At 44.6% G+C, this 20,597-nt stretch overlaps 1 protein-coding gene across 1 annotated transcript in view; it reads left to right on the top strand.

Annotated features, from left to right (window-relative positions):
* Positions 1-13,870, top strand: part of CENPH (centromere protein H) — a 59,055-nt gene extending 45,185 nt beyond the window's left edge. The window contains exon 9 of the mRNA XM_075325862.1: positions 13,646-13,870. Within this exon, the coding sequence (XP_075181977.1) occupies positions 13,646-13,738 (93 nt within the window). The 3' untranslated portion in view covers positions 13,739-13,870. The remainder of the gene's footprint in view (positions 1-13,645) is intronic.
* Positions 13,871-20,597: the final 6,727 nt, after the last annotated feature.

The raw sequence follows: 20,597 nt of genomic DNA, 5'->3' as shown, positions 1-20,597 counted from the left end.
GAGTTTTTTTCTGCTCCATTGCCAGGTTGGAGGAGCCTTTTCTTCAGCTGGTAATTAAGGGCCTTTATAATGTGGGGCTTCTTACTCCTCCAGTGCGGATTATACTCTTCACTTGGAGAAGTTGCTGCTCAGGAGTACATTTGGCTTCAGAATGCTGTTGCTGTACATTCTGAAGATTCCCGCTCAAGATAAGTTGTTTTTCCTTTTTCTGTTTATTTTTGTGTTTGGTTTTTTTTCTCCGTGGATTGGTGGGTGGTGGCATTTAGTCCTAGGGTCTGGCTAGGAGACAGGGGCACGTTGGCGGGCCACAGCTCCTAACCCTTAGGCTATGTTCACACACTGCGTTTTTTACCTGCGTTTTTGCTGCAAACATTTCTTGAGAAATTCTTGTGACCTTTCTGCAGACTTTCCCCAGCCAAACCTATGGCAAAAAAATTAGTTGTGCGCACACTTCGTTTTTTTCTTAAGAAAATTCTTTCTGTAGATTTTCTTAAGAAAAAGAATGAGCATGTCACTTCTTTTCTGCAGTTAACTGCGTTAGTTACTATAGATAATGGCACAATAACGCAGGGAGCAACCAGCGGTAAAAGCGCACCAAATCGCGGTAAAAACGCAGGTGCGTTTTTGGTGCGTTTTTTAACGCAGGTGCACTAATCCTTCACTCAAGAAATTTTCTTAAGAAAAATCCTTTTTCTAGTGTGCACATAGCCTTATAGGTACCTGTGGTTTGAGGGCAAGCGCAGGGCCCCCCAGTGTCAGGGTGAGCGCAGGAGCCTCCTGCTCACCCCCCCCTCTTTGTGTTTCAGCCTCCTTTATTCCCAGGAGTCCTCTTGCTGGGTGTCTCTCCCCACACCCAGCGTGACACCTATACCTTTTGTCCTTGCCTGACAATGGAGGTTGGCACCCTAAGGTCACGTAATGGCATCCCTACTTGTTGACTGCTGACCCAGAGTGTCCTTCAATGCACACTAAGCTATAAACCAAGTGTAGTACCAAAACAACAATAAACATACCGTTTTGTTCAAAAGTTTACATACCCCAGCAGATTTTTTGTTTTCTTGACAGTTTCTCACAGAATATGAATGATAACCCAAAATCTTTTTTCCACTCATGGTTAATGGTTTGATTTGGTGAAGCCATTTATTGTCAAACTACTGGTGTTTTTGTTTTTTGTTTTGTTTTTTTTTTAAATCATAATGACAACCAAAAACATCCAAATGACCTTGATCAAAAGTTCACATACCCCAGTTCTTAATATCGTGTATTGCCCCCTCTAACCTCAATGACAGTTTGAAGTCTTTTGTGGTAGTTGTAGATAAGGCTCTTTATTTTCTTCTTGGTAAAAAGCCTCCAGTTCCTGTAAATTCCTGGGCTTTCTTGCATGAACTGCATGCTTGAGTTCTCTCCAAAGTGACTCAATAATATTCAGGTCAGGAGACTGAGATGGCCACTCCAGAATCTTCACTTTGTTCTGCTGTAGCCAATGACAGGGCAACTTGACCTTGTGTTTTGGATCGTTTTCATGTTGGAACGTCCAAGTACGTCCCATGCTCAGCTTCCAGGCTGATGAGTGCAAATTTGCCTCCATTATTTGCTGATAACGTGCTACATTCATCTTTCCTTTAACTTTAACCACGATTCTTGCGCCTTTGTAGCTCACACATCCCCACATCATCAGCAATCCACCTCCGTGCTTTACAGTAGGAATGGTGTTCCTTTCATCATAGGCCTTGTTGACACCTCTCTAAATGTAATGTTTATGGTTGTGGCCAAAAAGTTCGATTTTGGTCTCCTCACTCCAAATTGCCTTGTTCCAGAAGTTTAGCGGCTTGTCTCTGTGCTGTTTCGCATACTGTAGGTGAGATACTTTGTGGCATTTGTGCAGTTATGGCTTTCTTCTGGTGACACGACCATGCAGCCCATTTTTCTTCAAGTGCCTCCTTATTGTGCATCTTAAAACAGCCACACCTCCAGTTTTCAGTGAGTCTTTTATTTCAGCTGATGTTATTTGTGGGTTTATCTTTGCATCCTGAACAATTTTCCTGGCAGCTGTGGCCAAAATCTTTGGTCTACCTGATCGTGGTTTGGTTTTTACAGAGCCCCTAATTTTCCATTTGTTAATCACAGTTTGCACACTGCTGACTGGCATTATCAATTCTATGGATATCTTTTTGTATCCCTTTCCTGTTTTATACAGTTCAACTATATTTTCCCATAGATCCGTTGACAATTCTTTTGCTTTCCCCATGAATCGCAATCCAGAAACGTCAGTGGCTGGATAAAAGATGCAAGAGTCTGTCTAGATCCCAGAAATTCACTCAGCTTTTATGCACACACACTGATTACAAGCAAACAGGTGAGGATGTTACCTTTATTAGCCATTCAAACCCATTTGTGTCAACTTCTGATCAGGGTCATTTGGATGTTTTCGGTTGTTATTATGATTTAAAAAGAGAAAATACAATAGTTTGACAATAAATGGCTTCACCCAACCACTAACCATGAGTGGGAAAACAGATTTTGTGTTATTCATATTATCTGAAAAAAAGGCCAAGAAAGCAAAAAAATCTGCAGGGGTATGCACAACTGTAAATGAAGTGCACACAGGAAGAGGGTGAGACACAGGACTAGGAACGTGCAAACACAGTCATACAGCAGTGATGAAATGCAAGAAACCAAAAAGAATAACAGAATACAGTGGAACCTCGCTTAACGACTAACCCAGTTAACGAGAATTTCGCTTAAGGGTACTTTCACACTTGCGTTGTTTTCCTTCCGTTACAATCCGCCCTTTTGGAAAACAGCGGAATCCGTTAACGGATTCCGCTGTTTCCCATAGACTTGTATGGTTGACGGATTGTACCAAAAGGACCTGCGTTGCTTCCGCTGGGCGACCGACGCTCCGTTACTTCCGCCCAGCGGGAGTAACGCAGCATGTAACGTTGTTTTGAGCAGCGGAATCCTCTGGATTTCACTGCGCATGCTTTTTTTTTTTTTTTTTTTTTAAATCAAACTTTATTTTGGCTCGCAGTGGCCGAACGTTCAGCTGAGCGCCCGGCCGTTGCATCCATCAACATCCGTTGCATCCGTTACACAACGCAATGCAACGGATACCGTTCAACGCAAGTGTGAAACTAGCCTAACAAGCAAAGCTTTCTGTAAATTTGTAACTCAGTTTACGAGAAAGCTTTGCTGTACGAGTAAAATCCTCACCTAACACCCTTCCGGTTCTCTACATCCACCGCGCTCTAACCCGCACTTGCAGTCCACACAAACACACACAAGCACGCACAAACACACACGCACACACAGTATTATGCTCACCTTACCTTCCGTTCCACCGCCGGCCTCATGGTTCTTGTAGTCCGCCGGTACATCGCGACGTCCTCGCGGTGAACTACAAGACCCAGGAGGCCGGCGATGGAACGGAAGGTAAGGTGAGCATATAATATAACATATGTGTACCTTCAGTTCCATCACCGGTCTCCTGGGTCCTGTAGTTCGCCGGTATAGGCTGTGCATCGGCAACCATAGCGACGAAGCAGGAACTTCCTCTGTCACCGCTACTCAAAGGCAGCGCACTGGCCAATCAGAGGCAAGCGTCTCCTGCCTTTGACGTCAGCGCTCTGGCAGCAGAAGTTCCTCCCTCGTCGTTATGGTAACCCGATACACAGCCCGTACCAGCGAACAGCAAGTCCCAGGAGACCGGCGATGGAAGGTAAGGTGAGCGTGTGTGTACGTGTTTGTGCATGTGTGGAATGACAATAGGGGAGCAGGATGGGACATTTAACAAGTTGTGGAACGAATTGTCTACATTGCAGTGATTTTCTATGGGAACTTTTGCTTTGCTGAACGAGTAACTTGGTTAACAAGCACACTCCCAGAACGGATTGTTCTCATTAACCAAGGTTCCACTGTATGTGAAAACCTTCCTAAACCTAAATGACACAAAATAGGAGATAAATGGGAAGGGATTCACACAACTGCAGGGAATAGCAACGTCTCAACCACGGAGCTTGGACTCCAGACAACTATCCATCCAGAAATATAGCCAGCACTGAGTCATAGGAGTATTGAATATAAATGGCCCCTCCCAAAAATGTGATTGTGCAAACCAAGTGAGAAACTGCACACACCTGAATAAAAGTGAAACAGAAAATCCGAGAATAAGAATGAAAGACGTGGTCCTTCAGTAGCTGGACCTATACAAAACCGGCTGTGGCCCAACCGAGAGTCAAACCGACCAACAACCAGAGATCAACAGTTCGAACCCCAGAGTGGAGCCATGACAGCAACTTTCTGTTTTTGCACCTACAATTTTTTTTTTTTTTCTTTCCTCTCCTTCTCCCAAGAGCCGTCACTTAATTTTTTTTAGACAATATAGTTGTATGTGAGCTTTAAATTTTGCAGGATGAGTTGTACAGTTTATTAACACCATTCATTTTACCCTATAGTGTACTGGAAAATGGGAAAACTAATCAAAGTACGGTAAAATTGTTATTAAAAAAAAATAAAAGTGCAATTCCCCAATTGTTTTTGTTTTTTTTTATGTACCATGTTCACTATATGGTAAAACTGACCTGACCGTATGATTCCCCAGGTCAGTGCAAGTATGTAGATACCAAACATGTATAGTTTTTGTTTTTTTGTTTTGTTTTTTGTAATGGTGAGAAAAAATTTAAAGTTTGAAAAAAGAAATATATATTTTTGCTTATGTTGCAATTTTCTGAGACCTAGAACAATCTCATATTTCAGGATCTGAGGCTGTTTGATATTTTAATTTTTGCGCCCTGAGCTGGCGTTTTTACTGATCTCATTTCAGGGTAGATACAATGTTTTGATTGCCTGTTATTGAAGTTTATTGCAATGTTGCGGTGGCCAAAAAAGGATGTAATTTTTTTTTTTTTGTTTACTGTTCTGTTTTACCGATCAGAATAATTTTATTTTATAGTTTGAGCGGACATTTCTGAATGCAGCAATACCAAATATGTTTATTTTTATAAAAAAAAAATTATGATTTTATTTTCAGTAGGGCATAAGAGGGTGACTTGAACTTTTGGTTTATTTTTCCATATTTTTAATGTTTGTGTTCTTTTTGTCTTTTTTTTAAACTTTATATTGTATTTAGAAGTCCCCTCATGAGACTTAAAGTTGCGATCATCCGATCACTTGTGCTAGAGCATTAGCACTACTCTGTATAGAGCTATCTCCTATGAATACCGGCTTGCAGCCAGCATTCCTAGAAAGATCATCATGCACAGGGGTCATCAGCTGATCGCAGCGGTAATGACAACTCATCGGTGTCCAGTGAAGACGTGATGGGTGCGGGGAAAGGCACACTTGCCACCTGCGTGTGTTAAATTTCACTGTCAGAGATTGACCATGGGATTTAACTGGTTAGCCTAGGGCAGATCTGCGATCCACCCGCTGCTGTTTGAGATACATATCAGGTTATCAGATAAGCTGTTGTGTGCAGAGTAAGGGTGCTTTCACATCAACATTTTTTTGCCGGTCGGCAAAAAAACGCAAACTGCATATAACCGGATCCTGTGGATTGAATGTGCAACGCATGCAACTGCCAGTGTTATTTTACCAGATCCTTCTACTTTTTATGGCTGCTGCGATGGATGCAGCGGGACATAGAATTTAATCGGCCGGCACTGGAGTCAACTGATTGGGAGTCAACTGACTCCTGATCTCACAGCTCGCACACGCTGCGATTTGATGCAGGTTAACAGCAGTCACTGCCTGCTGCCGATCACATGTGACTGTGTGCGGGCTGTGTGGTCAGGAGTTTAGCTGAGTTCAGATTAGCTGACTCCAGTGCCGGGCGATTACTTGTTTTGTGTCCCGCTACATCAATCGCAGTGTATGCGGGCTGTGAGGTCGGCTGTGTTCGGCCGGCACTGGAGTCAGCTGATCTGAACTCGGCTGAACTCCTGACCTCATAGCCAGCAGAACAAGTAATCAGATCAGCTGACTCCAGCGTAGGACGATTTCTTGCTCTGTGTCCAGCTGCATCCATCGCAGTATGTACGGGCTGTCAGGTCAACTGAGTTCAGATCAGCGGACTCCAGTGCCGGCCGAACTCAGCTGACCTCACAGCCCGAACACGCTGCGATGGATGCAGCGGGACACAGAGCAAGTAATCGGCCGACACTGGAGTCAGCTTATCTGATTACTTGTTTTGCTGGCTGTGTGGTCAGGAGTAAGGATGAGTGAGCAGTAAAATGCTCAGGTGCTCGATGGGCGAAGCCCATGTTGATTTTTTTTTTGTTTTGTTTATTAAAAAATAAAAAAAAAAAAAAACCCAAACACATAACCCTAACCCTAGGGTTAGGGGTAAAAGAATAAATGCATGGGCTCCCGCTGCATTTTCTATTGCTAAGGGTAACCCAAGCAGCTACTGGTTGCTAGCCCCCATTACTTGGTGTTACCTTCAATGGCGATGGGAAATTCAGGGAAGGTTGTTTTTTGTTTTTTGTTTTTTTTTTTTTAGTTTTGCCCAAAAAAAAAAAAAAAGACTTGGGCTTTGCCATATTTTTGGATGCTAGCCAGGTACAGCAGACAGGTACGGGCTGCCCGAACCCCCAGGTGCCTATTTGTACCCGACTGGGAACCAAAAATATAAAGAAGCCCTTTTTCTAATTATTTAATGAATTTCAAGAAATAGTTTTAAAATAAACAACGTGGGCTTCGCCCAATTTTTGTGTCCAGCCAGGTACAACTAGGCAGCTGGAGATAGGAATTCGCAGCACAGGGTGGTCCAAGCTTTCTGGACCCCCGGTGTGAATTGCAGTCCACACCCTCCCCAGAAAATGGCGCTTTCATAGAAGCGCTATCATCTGGCACTGTATCCAACTCTTCCAGCGGCTGGGTAATAAACCAGCTTTGTTTTACCACCTGGTATAAAGCCCGAAATTCTTAATGTCAGGCCAAGTGTGACCCGGCCATTAAGAATCACCAATAAAGGGTTAAAAAAAAAAAAACAAACACTCCAAGAAAAAATACTTTATTAGAAATAAATACACAGACACACTTGGAGACTCCATCTTTATTACTCCCGCTCACCCCTCCATGATCCTGGTCTTCTATCTTCTGTCACTGATGTACCTCTGCTGTATCAGAAAGCACGGGGGAAGAACTACTTTCTGGGCATGCTCCGTACAGACAACAGGATCCTGCCTATCAGAATACGGTAACTTCTGGTACAGCAGGATCCGGTGCTCATTGAACTACATTGCAGGTACCGCTGCAATATGAAGTATCCGGTGAGAGGCAGTATTTCGACCAAGGTCAAAAATGCAACAAGTAGCGTTTTTGAAACCCGGTAAAACATCGAAAAACACCGGATTCAGTTTGTGCCGCACGCAACCGCAAGTTACCGCATCTTGCCGCAATTCCATTGCATTTGTAAAGGATCCGATTTTGCGGCAAAGACACCCCGTTCGTGCTGCATTTGAAAAAACGCTGATGTGAAAGCACCCTAAGATGCGAGCTCGGCATGCGAGCCCGCATCAAAGGCAATATACGTCCAAGGTCGTGAAAGGTTTAAAATGGCTATCTGTTAGTGCATACGGACATAATAGATGGGGGGGCTTATCCAATTTTACATGATCTGGTGTAGAGCGATGCCAACCTGTTCCCTTTAATCACATCTTGTCAGTGTTGATTTTTCATGTCCTATGTAAGTGTTACTTTCCATTAGGATGTAAAAAGTCAGTGAATCTGCACCTTAGGATCGTGATTCAGAGCTCCTGTTGCCTGATCTTGTGCTGGCACAGACAAGGCAGTGGGGCGTGAGTGGCTGTCAGTGTTTGCAGCGGCTCCAATAACCCTTTACGCCCCACAGATATAAGTGACCGCGGCATTTAAGGAGTTTGACATAGGGAGATCACTACCTCTGTCACTCAAATCAGCTGCCCAAATGTAATGCCTGATTGGAGCCACAGACTCAGACTGGCTGTAAGGGGAGTCTAGAGAAAAGCCGCTCACAAAGCAGGACCCCAAGAACTCTGCAACCCTTTAACCCCTATACAGGGATTTGGAATTACACAGAGCTCCAGAGATCACTACCTGTGGTAGGCTGTAGTTCGTGGACGTCAGGCAGGGTCAAAAACCAGGAGATGCAAAACAGGAACAGAATCGGCAGGCAAGGGCGTAGTGAGGAGACAAAGCAGAGGTCAAATCCGGAACTGGCAGCAAGGTACAAAAATGACAGGCAGGAGGGTAGTCAAAAAACAAGCAAAGGTCAGCACACAGGAATCAACATACAAACAGCACATGAGCCAGGAGTACAGAACTATCTCTGGCAGTGGTCATGTGACAGGAGGGGGAATAAGAAGAGTGTGGTGTCTTCCCATTGGCTGCAGGTGAATGTTGGCAACTTCAGCTGGAAGACACACACGCCACCTACAGTCAGCCAGTGGTACTGCAGGTTCCAGGGAAACCCAGCCTAGTGGATGAGCGGATCCTGTGCTCAGCACAGCCACGGGCATCGACTCCTCTCCCATCACCAGCACTATCCATGGTGGGAAAAAGGCGTCGTCTGGCGATCGGAGCAGAAGTCGCAGGAGCGGGCTCCGGTGGGGACGTGACACCAGTAGAGCAATCGGCGGCCTAACACTGCCCCCCCCCCATCTGCAATACCTAAAATGCAAACTTTTAAATTATTTTTTTTTTTCTTGTTTTTAAGTCAGTGGGTGGAGAAATATCACGCTCAGAGCAAGCAGTCTCCAGGAAAAAAATGATCAGGAAAAATACATGGGACTTGAGCGTCTTTGCAGCAGATTTTTCTGCACCAAAAAACGTTTTGCCATTAAAAGTTCAGCATAAAATCTGCACGTTTGTGATGTGACTTTGCTTGCATTTTTCTTCTCATTCATTTAAATTGGTGAAAACCATTGAAAGAATTGACATACTGCGGATTTTAATAAAATCATTTGATGACTCAAATCCACAAGCGTCAGGTGCATGAGATTACAGTACCAGCAAAGTGAATGACATTCCTGATAAATGCAGCATTTTTAACCCTTGAAAAACGCGCAAGGGAAAAAACAGCTGCAAAAAAAAGGTGTGTGAACAAGCTTTGTCGGCTTACTTTGAGCACCAAAATGTAGGTGCTTTGTGTCCTATATCCAGCCATGCCTCCTATTCAGCAAAACTGTCCTTTTTGTTGAATGCGTAAAAAAAGTTTCCAAAACACAAAATGGGGTGTACGGCTTTAAGACGAGCTTTTAGGCTATGTGTCCACGGTAGAATGTACCTGCGGATTTTTCTGCATCAAAATCCGCAGCTTTCCCCCGGAATCCGCACCTTAGCATAGGTGCGGATTTGACGCGGATTTCGTTGCGGATTTTGATGCGGATTTTGTCCATTGTACTTTATTGTGTTTCTGAATAAAGCTTAGTCTGTTTTGAAGGAAAAAAAAAGGCTCTTTATATCATTTCCTGTCCCAACCTTCCTTTCTTCTCCATTATCCATTTTGTAATAAAGGGGCAGAAATGTTTAAAGGGAACCTGTCGCCACTTTTTTTGTAAAAAGCTGTGGCTAACACCACTGTGCTCTTATATACAGCATTTTAACAGGCTGTATATAATAACCCAGTGGTGGTGGCCGCAGCTTACAGCCAAAAAATGTGGTGCCATGTTCCCTTTCACTGGTATTTTTAAAAAAAAAAAAAAAATGTGCTCCGCTGTATTTTCACTGTCCAGCCCGATGCAAGCAAGCAACTGAGGGCTGTGCTTCTCAGCGGGATAAGGCTGAAGCATTCACTGCCCCTCCCGCTGAGAAAAACAGTCCTCAGCTGCCCCTGAAAATGGCGGCTTCGTTGTGAAGCGCCATTCACAGGTGCTGTACCGAGGCTCATCCAGCTGCCCTGATGCATTGGCTGGCTGGGTAATATATTACGGGGTTAATGCCAGTTTTCTGCAAACTGGCACTAAGCCCGAGGTTCATAATGTCATGCCTGTGTAGACACGGCCATTATGAACCTCCGTTTGGTACTAAAGAAAAGAAAACACTTTTTGAAAAATTTTATTTGAAAGGAAAACACACACACATCCCTGATTGCCATCTTTATTACTCCCTGAATTCCCGACGATAATCCATGACAACTCCGAGCCGGGCTCCAATGTGCACCCGGCTGACCCGGGCACTGACGTCAGCCGGTGACAGCAGCCGTCAGTGTATTATTAAATGCTGCACAGCTCTTTTCCGGCAGCTGGGAACGTCTGATATCAGAGCCCTGGTCAGCTGACTTAATTCGCGAGCGCAGGCGGGTCAGCTGACTGCACACCGATCAGCTGATGTGCCGGGCTCCGATGTGCACTCATGTGACCCGGGCACGGACGTCAGCCGGTCCAGCAGCCGTCAGTGTTCGAGATGCTGCAAAGCTCTCTTCCGGCTGCTGGACCGGCTGACGTCCGTGCCCGGGTCACATGAGTGCACATCGGAGCCCGGCACATCAGCTGATCGGTGTGCAGTCAGCTGACCCGCCTGCGCTCGCGAATTAAGTCAGCTGACCAGGGCTCTGATATCAGACGTTCCCAGCTGCCGGAAAAGAGCTGTGCAGCATTTAATAATACACTGACGGCTGCTGTCACCGGCTGACGTCTGTGCCCGGGTCAGCCGGGTGCACATCGGAGCCCGGCTCAGAGTTGTCATGGATTATCGTCGGGGATTCAGGGAGTAATAAAGATGGCAATCAGGGATGTGTGTGTGTTTTTCTTTCAAATAAAATTTTTCAAAAAGTGTTTTCTTTTCTTTAGTACCAAACGGAGGTTCATAATGGCCGTGTCTACACAGGCATGACATTATGAACCTCGGGCTTAGTGCCAGTTTGCAGAAAACTGGCATTAACCCCGTAATATATTACTCAGCCAGCCAATGCATCAGGGCAGCTGGATGAGCCTCGGTACAGCACCTGAGAATGGCTCTTCACAACGGAGCCGCCATTTTCAGGGGCAGCTGAGGACTGTTTTTCTCAGCGGGAGGGGCAGAGAATGCTTCAGCCTTATCCCGCTGAGAAGCACAGCCCTCAGTTGCTTGCTTGCATCGGGCTGGACAGTGAAAATACAGCGGAGCACATTTTTTTTTTTTTTTTTTTTAAAAAGAATTGTGAAAAAAGACCTGGGATCCTGTTTTGCCAGCTAAAAGCAAGCAGCCTGTAACTAGCTGCTTTTAGCTGGCAATCCAGAGTCCGGACACAACACGACTACACTGCCACTACTCTACACTACAAAATGGTGAAACTTCCTCTTCCTGAACTATCCTACATCACTTCCTGCGGATTTGTTTGCGAAATCCGCACCAAATCCGCAGGAAAAAGAGCCTGTGGGAACAGACCTGCGGATTTTACACCTTGCATTGACTTGCATGGGAAAAATCCGCAACAAAATCCGCAACAATAATTGACATGCTGCAGATTTTTCAGGATCAAAATCTGCGGAAAATCCGCAGCATGGGCACAGCATTTCCAAAATGCCATTGAAATGGCTTGGAAGTGCCGCTGCTGCAGATTTTCGGCAAATCCGTGGTAAATCCACGGCAAAATCCGCGGTAAATCCGCAGCGTGGGCACATAGCCTTAGAGTAGCCAAAATTTTGCCACATTTCACAATATATTTGCTGCAAATTTTTAGTATAGATTCCAGATGTAAAATATGCAACAATGTTCAGTACAACGCAAGTGAATGGGGGTCTGATATCGCTTTATACATACAGAATAAAAAAATTCAGCATGTGGGAGGGAATGACCTTGGAGTGAGGGTGGCGAGAGAGTTGAAGAAGGATATCAAAAAAATCAATGGAGATTTGATGGCATTCTGTGGTTTTAAAGATTGTTTTTCTGTGAAACATGCAATATATTTTGTTATGGGTTTCGCACACTCTTTGCTCACCAATGGGATATTTATTTAAATGGTTATGGCCATGGTTGAGTAGGGATATCTCTAACCGGACTCCAACCACTGGAGTTGGAGCTCTGAAAACAGCCAAGATCCGCTGAGCTGCAGTGTCTGTGACTCAGGCGGTACCTTAAAGGGAACCTGTCAGGTGCAATATGCACCCAGAACCATGAGCAGTTCTGGGTGTATATTAGTAATTACTGCCTAACCATCCCTGTATACACTAGCATAGATAAAGAGATCTTTAGAAAAAGTATTTCTAAAGATCATTTCTTATATGCTAATGAGCGCGGGGACTAGTCCCGAGGGCGTTTTGTTCCATTAGCAAGTCAGCCCACATAGCATGCTAACACGCCCCTGTGGGTGTATTAACATGCTAATGAATACGCAGTGACGCCACACATACCTCACTGTTCATGGCGTCCAGCGGATGATGGATCCCCAGCACTTGGGGTCATGCGCACTGTACCTCATTGAAGCCGGGAAGCTTACACCCGGCATCCTTTTAGTGCGCATGATGATCGGAAGCCTTGGGTACTCTGGATCATGCACAAAGCGCATCGATCCTTCGCCGGTTGCCACGAACAGTGAGGTATGTGTGGCGTCGCTGCGTATTCATTAGCATGTTAGTACGCCCACAGTGACATGCTAGCATGCTATGTGGGCTGACTAGCGAAAGGGAGAAACACCCTTGGGACTAATCCCTGCACTCATTAGCATAAGATAAGAGATCTTTAGAAATACTTTTTCTAAGGATCTCTTTATCTATACTACTGTATATAGGGACACTTAAGGTGGTGTCACACATAGCGAGCGACGCAGCAGCGATCACGACCAGCGATCTGACCTTTATCAGGATCGCTGCTGCATCGTTACATGGTCGCTGGTGAGCTGTCAAACAGGCAGATCTCACCAGTGACCAGCCAGCAGCGACGCGTGGAAGCGTAACTAAGGTAAATATCGGGTAACAAAGGAAAGCACTTCTCTTGGTTACCCGATATTTACCTTAGTTACTAGTGTCCGCCGCTCTCACGCTGCCAGTGCTGGCTCCCTGCACTCCTAGCCAGACTACACATCGGGTTAATTACTCGATGTGTACTCCAGCTACGTGTGCAGGGAGCCGGCACTGGCAGCGTGAGAGCGGCGGACACTAGTAACTAAGGTAAATATCGGGTAACCAAGGAAAGGGCTTCGCTTGGTTACCCGATGTTTACCGTGGTTACAGCTTACCGCAAGCTGCCAGACGCCGGCTCCCTGCTCGCTTCAGTTTGTCGCTCTCTCGCTGTCACACGCAGCGATTTGTGCTTCGCAGCGGGAGAGCGATGAGCAAAAAATGAAGCTGGACATTCAGCAATGAGCAGCAACCTCACAGCAGGGGCCAGGTCGTTGCTGGATGTCACACACAGCGACAGCGACGGGACATCGCTGCTACGTCACAGAAAATGGTGACTTAGCAGCGACGTCGTCGCTATGTGTGACACCACCTTTAGACAGGGATTAGCAATATGCATCCAGAACTGCTCGTGGCTCTGGGCGAATATTGGACCTGACAGGTTCCCTTTAAGGATATTGGTTTATCAGAAACTTGTCAAAGACTATCTTTTATTTTTCAAGATCTATGATTGCTGTCAGTCAATTCATTATCTGAGCCGTCAATATTAAGTTAAATTTTAAAAGAAAAACATTCTGTAAAAGGTGATTATATCTTCACTAACTTGATTTCCCCCTTCTCTTTTTCAGAGATTGCTTCTCAGCAGTGGTGTTAACTGGGCAGAAGATCCAAGACTGAAGGAGATTGTGCTCAAACTGGGCAAGAACCCAGCCTGTTCTTAATGGTCTAACAATTTTATTTAGTATATTTTAGCAAAATAGTTTTTATCTTCATTGTTTTTATCCTGTATCGGGTTCTGTGACACTTTTAATTTGTTTTAACACACAATATTAAAGTTATTATGTCTTGTTTTATTTCTTATGGCTCATGGATTCTCTTTGCTTTCCGTACTACTTTTAGACTAATGACTTAATTATTCTATAGCCCAGATATCGGCTCAGTTACCCAGTATTTGTCTATCTGTAGCAAGTTTCTCCATCCTGCAGATATATTAACCATCTCATTATAACCATCCCCCACAGTGGGGGATGGAGAAGACTTACAGTAAGGCCGGAATCACACTTGCAATTCACTCATATCAGCATCACCCGACACGGCTGCACATTATCCGGACAGGAGCGGGTCGGCTGCGTGTATTTCTATGCAGCTGAGTAGCTCCAGTCCGGAGAGTGTGCAGCCATGCCAAGTGATGCCGATGCGAGACTCGCACGTGTCAATCGCAAGTGTGATTTTGGCCTAACAGGGAATTACTATGGGCAGTCGTAAGTCAGAAGCGAAAAAATGTCTCTCTTTTGATACCCTATTGGGAAGAGTAAAATTGAGAGGAAAGCAATTTGAGGACTCTACACAATCCTATTTGCTGTGATCAAATGATAATTCGCAAACACTTTCAAACGTACCCAAATGCCGAGCCCAGAATTCTCAGGGAATTCCAGGCATTGATGTGGATCTGGCAACTCGGGAAATAAATTAAAGAAAATAATAATAAAAAAAAATGAAGCAAGTGCTTCATACTTACTGAGGCTCCGATGCGGCTGTAACTGCGGCTGCTCATTCACCTTCGGGGCCGCTTATTAAGGCCGCTTTACACGCTGCGATATCGTTACCGATATTGCTAGCGTGCGTACCCACCTCCATCGGTTGTGCGACACGGGCAAATCGCTGCCCATGGCGTACATCATCGCCCGGACCCGTCACACTACTTACCTGCCTAGCGACGTCGCTGTGACTGGCGAACCACCTCCTTTCGGCGTCACAGCGACGTCGCTAAGCGGCCGGCCAATAGAAGCGGAGGGGCGGAGATGAGCGGGACGTAACATCCCGCCCACCTCCTTCCTTCCGCATTGTTGGCGGCCGCAGGAAAGGTGAGGTTCCTCGTTCCTACGGTGTCACACATAGCGATGTGTGCTGCCGCAGGAACAACGAACATCGTACACGCAGCAGCAACGATAATTGAGAATAGGGGGGGCATGTCACCGATTAGCGATTTTGAATGTTTTTTGCGACGATTCAAAATCGCTCATAGGTGTCACACGCAACGACATCGCTAAAGCGGCCGGATGTGCGGCACAAATTCCGTGACCCCAACGAGATCGCTTGAGCGATGTCGTAGCGTGTAAAGCGGCCTTTAGCCTCATGCATATGCACTGCTTTCCCCGCCCTCTGGTGTTTGTGATTGGTTGCAGTCAGACGCGCCCCCACGCTGAGTGAAAGTGTGTCTGACTCTTCCAATCACAAGCACTGTCTGCGAGTCTATTGTACAGTACAAATAAATAAAAAAAATTATATATGGTGTAGGGTCACCCCATATTATGATACCAGCACAGATGAAGCCTATGGCTACAGGCTGCAGCCCCCAGCTGTGCGTTGTTCTTAACTGTGTATCAAAATAGGAGGAACCACATGCGGCTTTTTTTAAATACTTTTAAAAAAGTGAGGGAAGCAGTGAATATGCATGAGCCTAATGAGTGGACCTGGAACAAGAATGCGAGGCCGTGAGGGGAGTTACAGCCACGACGGAGACTTGGTAAGTATAGCACTCTCGTTTTTATTATTTTTTTTCTATATGTTTACTTTATTTTTATTTCCCAAGTGACGGATCAATACCCGGAATTCCCTGAGAATTCCGGAACTCGGGTGCCTTTGAACCCGTGCGGGGCAGACTTCATAGTCCGGTCTGCCCATCACTATTTTTCACCCATTGAATAAAAATAATGTTTTGTCAAATATGCATCAAAACTGCATGTGTTTTTTTTTTTGGATGCATTTTTGAGCCCCAGGCTGCATTTCTGTGACCACAGGCTGTATTTTTGTGGTTAACACAAACATACAATGTGCGCATATAGCCTTAAGATGAGGACGTGTCCAGACTTAGTGTGTTTCTTCTAACAAAAGAATACAAACTCATTGTTCATGCATGGAATATAGGATCTGTGAACGTTTCTGTGGAACATAAACCTCTCACATTGAGCAAACTGATACTGTCTAATACTCGCGTATGCATTCCAAATAGCGTGTGCAATGCAAGTCAATGGGGAATACTCGCAATGTAACGAGTAACCCGAATGCCGTACTATTCGCTACTCTCATGAATAGTGTGGCATTCGGGTTACTCGTTACATTGCGAGTATTCCCCATTGACTTGCATTGCACACACTATTCGGAATGCATATGCGAATATTAGACAGTACTCATTAAGAGAATCGCAAATACGAGTATTTCAAAACTCGCTCATCATTAGTCACCAGGTTTTTGCCTCTTAATCTGAGAGGCTTGAACTTTTGCAAAGTTTAATCTGCCCAATTTCTAGAGTAGGGTAATCTTCTCTGTCTAATTTTCAGCTTTGCCCAACACCTGGTCGTCTAATGGTTAGATGGAGACCTGGAGAGGCGTACAAGCCACAGTGTCTTGCACCCACTGTGACATTTGGTGGAGGATCGGTGATGATCTGGGGATGTGTCAGCAAGGCTGGAATTGGGCAGATTAAACTTTGCAAAAGGCGTATGAATCAAGCCGCATACAAGGTTATCCTAGACAAACAGTTGCTTCCTTTTGCTCAGGCAATGTTCCCCAATTCTGAGGACTGGATTTTCCAGCAGGACAATGTGCCATGCCACACAGCTAGGTCAATCAATGTGTGGATAAAGGACCACCACATCAAAACCCTGTCATGGCCAGCCCAATCTCCAGACCTGAACCTCATTGAAAACCTCTGGAATGTAATCAAGAGGAAGATGGATAGTCACAAGCCATCAAACAAAGCAGAATTGCTTACATTTTTGCACCAGGAGTGACATAAGGTCACCCAAAAGCAGTGTGACAGACTGGTGGAAAACATGCCAATATCCATGAAAGCTGTGATTAAAAATCATGGTTATTCCACAAAATATTGATTTCTGAACTCTTCCTGAGGTAAAACATTATTAGTATTGTTGTTTCTAAATGATTATGAACTTGGGGGTTTTTTTTGCATTATTTGAGCAATGCATTTTTTTTTTTTTGTTATTTTGACCATTTCTCATTTTCAGAAAATAAATACAAATTTTTTTGCTTGGAAATTCGGAGACATGTTGTCAGTAGTTAATAGAATAAAAGAACGATTTACATTTCACACAAACATATAAACAGAAAACTCAGAAAAACTGACTATTTTGTAGTGGTTTCTTAATTTTTGCTAGAGCTGTAAATATATAATATCTAAACTGCTGGCAGCAAAAGTGAGTACACCCCCTAAGTGGACATTGGCTAATTGGGTAGTACAATTTGACGTTCTCCCTCCCCATTATCATGTGACTCAGTGTCAGAAGGTCTCAGATGTGGATGGGGAGGAGGTGTGTTAAATTTGGTGTTATTGCTTACACACACACACACACACGCCTCTTTCACACATTGTGCAAAACACAAGTTTTGCACTGCCCTTTGTGTAGCTGCGTGTCTTTACATGTCCTTTCAGTGTGTGCTATATGTGTGACATCCGCATAGCACACAGACAGCATGTACTTGTATACTCACCTGTCCTTGGCCCTGCTGTCTCTGGCACTGCTGCTGCTTCCGTGTCCTCTGTGCAGTGAATATGCATGAGCATAATGAGCGGGGTCAGAAGCAAGTGAGAGCAATTCTGGATGCAGGTGAGTATAGAAAATAATTTTATTTTAAAACGTGTTTTGTCTCGTATGTGTTACACGGATCACAGTGTGCGGTCTGTGTGTCACTCGTGCTGCTGGAAAAAAAAACGGACAAGTCGCCGTGTGGAGCACACGGACACACATATGCTCAACACGGACACATGGTCTGTGTGAAAATTTGGACGTGTGCGCAGAGCCATTGATTTTAATGGATGTACGTGTGAAAACGTACGTCATACATACCGGAAACACGGATGTGTGAAGGAGGCCTCATACTGGTCACTGGAAGTTCAACATGGCAATTCATGGTGAAGAATTCTCTGCGGAAATTAAAAAGAAAATTTCTTGCTCTACATAAAGATGGTGTAGGCTGTAAGAAGATTGCCAAGACCCTGAAACTGAGTTGCAGTATGATGGCCAAGACCATACAGCAGTTTAACAAGACAGGTTCCACTCAGAACAGGCCTCACCATGGCTGACTAAGTAAATTGAGTGCATGTGCTTAGTGTCATCCAGGACTTGTCTTTTCAATATTAACGTACGAGTGCTGCCAGCATTGCTGCAGAGGTTACAGGGATGGGTGTTGCACTGCCAGTGTATCATATTGGTCTGCACGGCTGTTGTCCCAGAAGGAAGCCTCTTCTAAAGTTGATGCACAAGAAAACTCGCAAACACTTTTATATATATTTACTGGAAACATGTCCTTTGGTTTGATGAGACCAAGGTAAACTTTAGATTCGGATGATGTCAAGCGTATGTGGCAGCAACCAGGTGAAGAGGACAACGACAAATGTGTCCTCCCTACAGTCAGGCATGGAAGTGGGAGTGTCATGGTTTGGGGCTGCCTGAGTGCTGCCGGCTGTGGGGACCTACAGTTCATTGAGGGAACTATGAATGCCAACATGTACTGTGAGATACTGAAGCAGAGCATGATCCCCTCCATTCGGAAACTGGGCAACAGAGGTGGAGGAGGATCCCTATCATCCATCAACTCCGTGATGTCATCATGGAGGATGGAGGAGCATCCAGTGGCTCCTGTGAAGCTCTAGTGAACTTCATGCCCAAGAGAGTTAAGACAGTGCTTAAAAATAATGATGGCCACACAAAATAGTGACACTTTGGGTACAAATTGACCATTTTCCCTTAGGAGTGTACTCACTTTTGTTGCCAGTGGTTAAGACATTATTGGCTGTGTAAAAACAAAAAAGTGAGCCGGAGTATGAGATGGTATACATGGAGCTTGTGAGACCATGTTCACACTGGCCATAAGACAAAGAGAAACCAAGGAAAAATTTGCTCCATGTATACCATCTCATACTCCCGCTCACTTTTTTGTTTTTATGTAGTTTTTTTTGTATTCAGTACAAATAGGGAGTGGCCCCCTTCTCAGTGAGCTGGACATTTCATTCTATGCATCCCCTGACTGTGTGTGTCCTGTTGGGACCCGGTCGCTCTCAGCCCTTAGCCACATTGAGGCCTATCTTAGACCCATGGTAAGGTTTTAACCCCTTCACGACCATGGACGGATCTTTCCGTCATGGATCGTGTCCCGGTAAGCCCCGCCCCCGCAGGCAGGCGGCGTGGATCGGCACACATATCAGCTGTTTTCAACAGCTGACATGTGTGCCTACATGTTCCGAGTGGAATCGCATTCCACCCGGAACATTAACCCCTTAGATCTCGCTGCCAAAGTCTGGCAGCGAGATCTATATGCGTGCGGCCATGTTTTTTACTTACCGCCGCCCCCTCCGGACGTCACGTGAGTGATCACGTGACGTTCGGTGGTTGCCATCGTAGCACAGGGTCATGTGATGACGCCTGATGCTATGAAGTTTCACTTTCATTCTTCCTCGGCACGGAGCAGAGGAAAAAAGAAAGTGACTATTTCTGCTGTTTACAGCGGTATAGCTGTGATCAGCAGATAGCGATCAGCAATCGGATTGCTGATCGCTATAGCCCCCTAGGGGGACTAGTAAAATAAAATAAAAAAGTAAAAAAAAGTTTTAAAAAATTAAAAAAAAAAACCTAAAAGTTCAAATCACCCCCCTTCCCCCCCATTGAAAATTAAAGGGTTAAAAAATAAATAAATATACACATATTTGGTATCGCCGCGTTCAGAAATGCCCGATCTATCAAACTATAAAATCAATAAATCTGATTGGTAAACGGCGTAGTGGCAAAAAAATTCCAAACGCCAAAATTACGTTTTTTGGTCGCCGCAAGTTTTACGCAAAATGCAATAACAGGCGATCAAAACGTAGCATCTGTGCAAAAATGCTACCATTAGAAACATCAGCTCGAGACGCAAAAAATAAGCCATCACTGAGCCATAGATCCCAAAAAATAAGAACGCTACGTGTTTCGTAAAATGGCGCAAAACGTGCGCCACTTTTATTGGACAAACTTGTGAATTTTTTTTAACCCCTTAGATACAAATAAATCTATACATGTTTGGTGTCTACAAACTCGCCCCGACCTCAGGCATCATACCTACACATCAGTTATACCATATAGTGAACACCGTGAATAAAACATCCCAAAAACTATTGTGCCATCACACTTTTTTTGCAATTTTTCCACACTTGGAATTTTTTTGCTGCTTTCCAGTACACCATATGGTAAAACTTATGGTTTCATTTAAAAGTACAACTCGTCCCGCAAAAAACAAGCCCTCATATGGCAAGATTGACGGAAAAATAAAAAAGTTACGGCTCTCGGAAGAAGGGGAGCAAAAAACAAAAACGGAAAGTGCCCCGGGGCTGAAGGGGTTAATATTAGAGAGTGTAGGTACTATCCCAACTGGGTACACCTTGACGTTTGGTGGGATAGCTTTATGCTTTTTTTTTTTATCAAAAACAGTGTTTACTAAGTACCCTATGTTTATATGCACTATGCTTTTATTTAGTTACAGCAGGGTATGTTTTTTCACCATTTTTTCCTTGGTTTCTCTTTGTAT

Source organism: Anomaloglossus baeobatrachus, chromosome 1 (genome assembly GCF_048569485.1).
Source record: "Anomaloglossus baeobatrachus isolate aAnoBae1 chromosome 1, aAnoBae1.hap1, whole genome shotgun sequence".
Lineage (NCBI taxonomy): Eukaryota > Metazoa > Chordata > Amphibia > Anura > Aromobatidae > Anomaloglossus > Anomaloglossus baeobatrachus.
This window is presented reverse-complemented; position numbering and strand designations above follow the sequence as displayed.